Source organism: Cyprinodon variegatus, unplaced genomic scaffold, assembly GCF_000732505.1.
Source record: "Cyprinodon variegatus isolate N-32 unplaced genomic scaffold, C_variegatus-1.0 Scaffold1353, whole genome shotgun sequence".
NCBI classification, from domain to species: domain Eukaryota; kingdom Metazoa; phylum Chordata; class Actinopteri; order Cyprinodontiformes; family Cyprinodontidae; genus Cyprinodon; species Cyprinodon variegatus.
Genome location: NW_015151806.1, coordinates 22,986 through 31,756, shown reverse-complemented (window position 1 = coordinate 31,756; position 8,771 = coordinate 22,986). Strand labels below are relative to the sequence as shown.

At 39.1% G+C, this 8,771-nt stretch overlaps 1 protein-coding gene across 1 annotated transcript in view; it reads left to right on the top strand.

Annotated features, from left to right (window-relative positions):
- The first annotated feature begins 751 nt into the window (after window positions 1–751).
- The window catches only part of dthd1 (death domain containing 1), a 13,217-nt gene continuing 5,197 nt past the window's right edge, over window positions 752–8,771 (top strand). Inside the window, exons 1-4 of the mRNA XM_015402489.1 lie at window positions 752–1,006; window positions 4,239–4,486; window positions 4,601–4,756; window positions 8,321–8,610. Of these exons, the coding sequence (XP_015257975.1) occupies window positions 752–1,006; window positions 4,239–4,486; window positions 4,601–4,756; window positions 8,321–8,610 (949 nt within the window). The remainder of the gene's footprint in view (window positions 1,007–4,238; window positions 4,487–4,600; window positions 4,757–8,320; window positions 8,611–8,771) is intronic.

Genomic DNA, 8,771 nt, shown 5'->3' with positions numbered 1-8,771 from the left:
ACAGGACAGGACAGGACAGGACAGGACAGGACAGGACAGGACAGGACAGGACAGGACAGGACAGGAGGAGAGGAGAGGAGAGGAGAGGAGTACCTTTTACTGCACCTAATTGGGAAAAGTAAAGCAGTGTAATTGAATAGTTACAGTACATTATTAGAAAGAACTCAAAATAAATTGTATACCATCAGCAAGATCTAGACAGTGTGATTACTTTACAACCCACTGGTTGTATTTTATGAAAGTTTGTCTCCTTAAAGTCTATGTTATATTGCAAAATATTTACATTTTTCAGAAGTCTTTTTGCCAAGCATGCTTTTTAAACTGTGAAATGACAGAACAGGCTCAGCAGAACATCATTTAGCTACTTTTTCTGTGTGGATGGAAATAGGAGCTTCCTCTTCATTTCTCCCACTCACTGATTCAGACTGAAACGCAGCAACGCGTTATCGCCCAGCCCCGCATGTTGACCTCCTGGGCGCTGCACGGCTAGATATTTTGTACAGTTCATTGTCAGGTCAGTGGCTGCATTTGTGCAAAAAGCCAAACAAATCATGAAAATTCAGCTCAGAGGGACAGACCAAGTCTGGCAGAAGCTGATATTGGAAAGTGTGCACTGGTGCATGCTGGAAACCCCTTAAATTGTTGCTAAAAGATGAACACACCCATATTTCTTATTAAAACTTGTGCTTAAAAAGTGCTCTATTTTAATGATCTCTTGTATTCTAAATCAACGCTCAGTCTCACAGATCAGATGGACGACTCCGATAAACCAACAGAGGTCTGTTTTACCAGAGCACCCGCTGGCACCCTGAGGTGTGAGATGGCCGACGCCCTAAGCTGCTTCATGGTGAACGGCCTGGAGGAGCTCATCAGCAGAGTGATTTGGATAAATACTAAAGACACACACAGCTTTCACTTCCCCATAACCCTGGCTGTGCCTTTTTATGTGCACCATCGCAGCAGCCACAGAGAGGTTGCTGTAAAGATGGTGGATAAGGAGAAGAGAGTGAGCTACATATCCCCTGTGACAACAGATGCAGCACATGGAGGCCAAAAGGTGTTGCTCTTAAAGCTATATAAGAGAATGTCTTTGACTAAGCTTTTCTATTTTTAGATGATTAACCAAAATATCTATTAAACAGGCATTACAGAGTTTTCAAATGAAACTGCCACATGTGGTCAAGAGTATCCACAAAATCCCTCTTGAATATAAGTCTTCAACTATTTGTTAGATTGGACTAACATGGGCACACTTGACGTCACATAGAACAGCACTAGAACATTTGACTAGGCTTTTTTGATGTCTTGGTTGATGTATTTATTTTTTTCCGATCATCATGTGATTTATTTTTGGAGTCATGTAAATCTGCATAAATAGCATAAGAAGGAAATAACAAATTACAAGCCTGTGTCAAACAGTATGAACAGGAAGTAGGAGCTACCATTTGTTTCATGACTCAGAACAAAGGACCCTGTATTTGAGGCAAGACAGACAGTAGAATACTTCAAAAAATTTTATTTAAAACATAGATGAGCGCCTTGGGTGTCTATCACAGGAAACTCTGTAAAAGGAAACACAGGTTAGTGACCACGTAAATCCAGTGTAGGAGAACATGAAAGCATTAGTCACTAACCTGGAATAAAACTTCAGGCCATAGTCAGAGAATAAGGTAGGATTGAGCCGATGGGCTGCCAATAGGATACAGGGCCTCCCAGAATGTCCCAGGCACTGCAGCCTCGGAGAATGGAGAACAAGCAGGAGTCCAAAGCCAGGTTAGGCAAAAAGATCTAAACAGGAAGGCTCAGAGGGCCAGGAATCTGAAGCCAGGTCAGGCAAGTTTAGAGGTCCAGGAGTCCAAAGACAGTTCAAGCAAACTGTTTAGACAGGAACAGGCAAGCTCAGAGGTCTAGGAGTCCAAAGACAGTTCAGGCAAACTGTTCAGACAGGAACAGGCAGGCACAGTTGTTTAGAGGCAGACCAGGTCAGGATCGGGTATTAAGAAACAATTAGGTAATGCTAAAATTCCTCTCACCCCTGATATCAGACTGGAACAATTCAGTCTGAGTTGTTGAGAGGCAGAATGGGTCAAGATCAGGAAATCAGAAACACCAAGGAACTCTACAAACACTCTCAGCACTGGCTAGAGAGAACAAGAATAATCTGGCTTGATGGCTGGATGCAAGCTCCTTAAATAGAGGCAGGAGCAGGTGGATCAGATGGGCAGTGATTAGAAACCAGGCAGAGTTAGACAGGTGAATGGAATGAGTAATTAAGCCAGCCATCAGCGCCAAGATCATGACAATTTGAAGTATTTGGATTTAGCTTTATGATGCATTCCGCCCAAATGTGTTCTAGTCATCCAAAATGTTTAAATGCTAAAACTTGGACACTGGGTCAAACATAGGTCAAGATTCTTTGACACTCTGGATGCTCAGCTCTTGGGTTGTTGAGTTGCTCTGCTCTGTTGGTCCTTTGATGAGTTGGGAGAAAATCCTTTTAACACATTTTGAGAAAAAAAGTGTGCATTGAGTTCATCAGGATTATGATTTTACTAAAATAATCAATTCTTGTTCAGAGAGGTAGACCCCCAGCATATCAGCAAGTTCCTGTGCTAGGACTCAACAGTGAATGCTCTCTGTATCTGGCCAGGCTTTCAGGGATTTCCAACTGCAGTCTTTAGCAACTAAAAGTGATTATAAAGCTTTTTCTTTTATTTGTATAAAAACTAAAAGTACCAGAATATAAAATCTAAAAAAATTGGCCAGCAGGTTTTAACATTCTTAGTTAATGTAAATATCTATAAATAGTTAAATAGGAAAATGTTTGAGAGTAGCCATAATGATCATAGCTCGCTCTTCTTGTTTATAAAAAAATCCATATTCCTGGCTTTTTAAAGGCTGTGGAATTTAACTGCAATATATTTCTTCATTTTCCATAAGCTGACAACTCTGCAGAAGTGATAACAGGTTGCATGTAGTGTCTGTCGCTCAGAAAACTCTTGGATCAGCTTTTCTGATTGGTTGACGCTGCGTTTCAAGCGGCTAAAATTTTTATTTCTGAACTCCAACATTAAACGCTTCGAAACTCGGACGGCTAATACTTGGAAGTGCTGCTCCTGATGTTTGGACTGACACATCTACTCCAGGACCAATCAACGCTGCCCGATGCTGCCCACCATTGACTTTGGATGTAAATCAAATACTTGAACACCCAGAATGAGTTTGGTCTGAACATACCTTTAGACTCCCTAGCCTAAAACAGACTGGAGCAATCATGGCTTGAGAGGTGGGAGTTTACATTTGTGTCTAAATTACCCATAATGCAATGGGGCTTTTATCTGATTGAATCTATCCTGTTTTCACTGACCCAAGAACTGGTTTACCTTCAAAACTGGGCCTTACTCGATTTTGATATGGCACATATAAAAGCCATAAGTCAAACCTGCTGGCCAAACAAAACAAACATAACGCCCATATTTTTACATCATATAAAAATGTCAATTTGCCTACAGCAGATTACCTTCATTTTTTCATGTGTCTTACTATTTGAAGAAAAGAATAATTACTATATGCATGTTTTTATATTTTTCTCAGGGTTGTTTTGCAGAGGTGAAGGTGTACTCCTTGGGTATATTTGCTGTTGTTTCACGTCTTAAAAGTGAAATGTACATTGTTCCCAAGAAGGGATTGTCATTAAAACTTCCCATGGACCCTCGGATCTGTCTGAACTACTCTCCAGGATCATTCACTGTTCCAATAATGGCCCAAACTATGGTATGGAGAAAATAGGTTGAGCACCACACCTTTTGAGCTGCTTTCACAGAGTAGAAGGACTAACAAACTTCATTATGAGAAACAGATTTTTCCAGATTGGCTCTAACACTTTAAAATTCAGTGTTAAAATTATTCTCATTAAAAAGCAAATGAAGATTCAAGGAAAAAAGATAAGCAGCAATACAGATTTGCTGCCACAGATGTTGGCTGCATGGGAAAAAATATAAACAGATGTACAGTGCATTTGAATGTACATGAGAGTGGAAACGTGTTTGAACTGACTTCACTGCAGTAGTTTGCGGCTTGATCTCACGTCAAGAAACATCCGCTCCCACTCTGCTCAGCTCACTTTGATTAAACAGCCAGCTGTCGGTAGAATTAAAGTGTCAGGAAAAACATGTCCTCATTTCAATCAGTGTCTTCTTCCAAATCCAGCCAAACAGATGTTTGCTCATCTGCTTCAGGTCCAGCCAGTGGATGCCATCCTCCTGGCTGCCATTAAGTCCAGGAATGATGCATATGAGTTGGTGGTCTCTGTCAGCCCTCTGCTCCACCTCACCCACCCTAAAACGCAGCCACTTAGGAGACCCCTCACAATCATCCTTCCATGTCCACCAAATCCTGAGAAAAAAGAGGAAACAAGAAGAAAAGAAAACCAGGAACCACAGGGCTGGGTTCCTAGTCATTTTCTGTCTCATTTAGACAAAGTAAGGTGGGTCTTAGATGTATCAAAACCAAATAATTTTTTATACAGAAACACAAAATAAACCTGCTTCATTTTATTGTTTTGTTAATGAGTTGCTTTTTTCCTTTATCTCTCTGGCAGAATCTTAAGAGCCTATGTCAAAACTAATGAGAGGACCAGGGAGTTTTTGACTGTTCTTGGCTCAAGAGACAAAGAGTGGAGTGTTTTAGATAAGACTGTTGTCAGAAACCAGCAGGATGGACTGGTGTCCTTTATTCTATATGAAAGCTTTGACAGGTTTGTAAATAAATATGTTTATTATTTATTATATTATTATTATTTAAATTTTTTATTGTCATTTTTGTCTTTATTTAAATGTAACCTTAGGGTAAGAGTGAGTGTGTGCATTGTTGTTGATCCTGTCTGTCTCTGTGATGGACTGGCAACCTGTCCAATGTGAACCCAGACTCCTTTCCTTCCTGCAATATAATATGCACTTGCCCTTAAAAAAGGATAAGCAGATATAGCCTTCTTAGTAGATTTAGGAGCATTTAGGTGTAAAATGAAATGTGAATGCTAGACCAGTGATTCCCAACAGGGGGTACTCATACCCCTAGTGGTCCCGGAGTGCATTGCAACAGGTTTATGAAATATGTTTTATTTCTTAGGCAGTAAAATAAAATAGGGCAGAGATATGTTCTACCTCGTGAGGAAAAAAAGAAACGAAAAGCTGTTTTTTTTCAACAAAAATGGAGTGATTGCGAGAGCCAAAAGTGTTTTTTGGCATGCCAGTTTTTAAAAATGGTCTATGCCCCTTGGGAACCGGCTTATGTCAATTGGAAACTGGCTTATGCCTGTTACTAACTAGCATCTGGTTTATGCCAGTTTAAAAACTGCATATGCCAGTTTCGTCAAAGGTCCTACATGGGTTAGGGTTAGGGTTAAGGTTAGGGTTAACCCTAGCACTGAAAATCCTAATTTGGGTTTATTAAACCAGTTTCAAACTGGCATAGGCTGGTTCCCAGCTCACATATACCAACTGTCACTTTTCATTCTAGGTGCTGCTGCCAAAATGTAAGGTTTTCTTTGAGTTCACCGTCAGATTTAACACACATCAAAACCAAGCAGAGGAACAGACTGGAAGTAGAGAACAGCCTGGTATCTGCTGTTTTTCCACATCTGATCAAAGCTGCTCAGGTGTCATGAATGTAGAAATCAAAGTAAAATAAATGGAGTCAGTCTGATTAAAAATTTTGTTTGGTATTTTGTTTCCAATTCATCAAGTTTATATGTAATTACAGGGGATTCACTCAAAAGAGCTCCAGTTTTATAGAGGCAGTTTATAATATGATTTTATTTTGTATTTATTTTGATTCTTTACTAGCTTCCAGGCAACATATTCATGTTGTGTTATATTTGAGATGGAAAGAATAAAATGCCTAAGAATTGAATTCTCATTTTATAGTTAGTTATTATTATTGTACATTCCACTTTTGGGCAGTCATCAATACCTTTGACTATGAGGGGTACTCATGGTAAGGAAAAATACCCAAAGGGATACATAACTCAAAAAAAGACTGGGAAACACTATGCTAGACAACTAAATACCCCCTAAGAACTGTACTTCAGATGTAGGTAACCTACAGGCGTAAAACATTAAGCTATTGATTTGATCTGAAATGTAAAGAACTAGGTTGTAATCTTCCTTCTCTATGCAAACAAGCTCCACTAGCCGCTAAAAAGCTTATCCCTTCCGCATGATGCTTTGACACACTATTTGGTTGCTTTGTTTTTCTCCTAATATTTTCTAACCTTGTCATTTTTACCAGATACCTCCGTCATTACCTCAACATTTTTAAATAATTGCATTTTAGTCAAGTTCTAATTCAACAGTTTTGGGGGCAGGGGTTCACTCATGGTAGGTGTTGTCTCAGTCCATAAACATCGCAAGCTTTTTTCTCTTTGGACATTAGTAGAGGTTTCAGCAGTTCTCTACCTATATAGTTTTGTTTTTTTATTTTGTTTTTTTTTATGAAACCATGTGAGGAAGAAACAAGGGATCACAAGTTATAGTTTTACTTCACAAATATCCTAATTAATACACCCAACCGGCACACTTACGGCTAAAACTATGTGGTATTTTTTTATGAGGTGTAATCTTCCTATATCTTTTACCGCATCAGCCTTTTTGTTTCTGCAGAAGTTGGTCAGTAATATTAGCTGATATTTAGACGAATATGATCTCATCTTGCTTCCTCTTTCTCCTTTAAAAAGTGTCTGTATGAAAATATGTTCACCACAAAGGAGAATGAAATAGATTTCTGCACCTGATCAGAGGACAGACACCGGAAAATGTTTTACACACTGTCAAACCTTAAGTGAAACCGTGTGGTTCTGTATCCTTGTGAAATGGCAGTGATGGTGATATTTGAATAGTGTTTCTTTATCTCTTTATCACCTGTGAGAGAATCTATGCAGGATTTCTGAAACTGATGTCTTTCCTACATATCAGACCACTGTAGACATCTGGCGGTAAAGCAGGGCCTTATAATAAATGAAAAACCAAGACTTTAGCATTTTCACAACGTTTTTACACCACACAAAAGGCACAGTGCATAATGGCAGTGAATATTAATCAAAACATTTATAATCATAGTAGAACATTTCTTCTTATTTAGAGATACTTGGAAGTCTTCAGTGCAGCTCTTCAAGCAGAGCTGCACAATATGTCTGAAAACCATTGTAATATTTTGTTCCTGCAGTGACTGGTTTTGATACAGTAGTTGTTATAATACAGTTTCAAAATATATAATCCAGTTTTAATTACTTAAATCACTGACAGAATTTTTAAAGAGAGCTCCTTTTATAAAATGTTTAACGGTAAGAGGAAGTAATTTTTTCCTTACTTTCTGTGACGATGTAGCTAAATGCAGTAGTAGAATTTTCAAAATTTCCCTACTTTTCTTGATGGGCCCTTGGCTGGTCGCCTAAAATTCCTTTTTAAACATCAATCTTGCACTAAAATGATGTTTCTGTCATGATTTGTGGACGTTAATATCTATAGAGAAGCGCCTTCTCCTAGTCAGACCCTGTAATTCAGTGAAAAGGTGGATTCAGAGTAGGGAAGTGGGCTGCCATTGAGCTGGCATTTGACTGGGAAGGGACATTTTAATTGGTTGCGACTGTATTACTGTTCAAAATCATTTTCAGTACTTTTTAAGTGTTATTTTACTGTTCCACATAAAAAACAAAGCAAATTTACACAACCGGCTGCCTGTCATAATTTATATTCCTTATTGAAACTGTGTAGTTGTTTTATTGCCATGCAGCACTTCCTCATCACTGTAGCTTTGTTGTTCAGCTTTCATTCAGACATAGGTAGGTCAGTGACTTACCCATGTCTGGTCATGCAGCCAGTTAAAAGGGGTTTTATAAAAGCAGTAAAGGGGTTTCTGAGGTTCATGTGGTATAAAGTGGGTTGAATGCTCCAAGATATTGAATTCAGCGTTTCTTTGTCAAGTTGTAAATTAACATAAATACTAAGGTTTTAAGATTCTTTTTGAAAGTACAGAGGAAAAAGAAAATCCAAGTTGATCTGCTTTACTTTCCTGTTGCAGAATTATGTTACATCTATTAAAGCTGGCTAAACTCATTTTTTCCTCCTGGAACTTTATTTCTCTTATTTCTTCTTATCTGAAATCAGTCTTAGTGGGAATAATGTATGTTAATACGTTTTTATAATTTCCTTACCCCCTTGTATTTCTGACTTCCAGTTGCTGATAACAGGCTCTTTTCACTCAGCAATAATCTAATCTCCTTTAATGAAGTTAAATTTCTTAAATATTTTTCCTCTTCTTTTAGACTGCTAGTATTTCGTCTCCTCTCACCGCTGCAGCCTTGTCACCTGACTGCACTGGCCGAGGAGCTGGAGTCTGCAGCCCGCCTCCATTCTGTGACCATTGTCCTCCGGTGTGGACGGGATGACCCTCACAGTGTCCTCCTGGCTGCGCTGCCCAGCAGAGACCTGAGCTGGGAGCTGAGCAGACTGCGAGCTCAGGGCTGGGATGGCCTCATTGAGACTTCCTCAGAAGTACTCCTGTGTGAAGGAGATCAGCTTCTCCTGCATTTTAGTGGCAACATCACATCTGCAGGTGTGACCTCAGGAAGAGTCATTTGTTTGCTGACCCTTTCAAGTCATATCGAGTCATATATCTTAAAACATATTTTTAGGTTTGATCACATTGACTTTTTAGGACACCTTAACAAATACTCAAATGTGGAAATGTTCACATCCATTTGCGGCCTTGCCCAT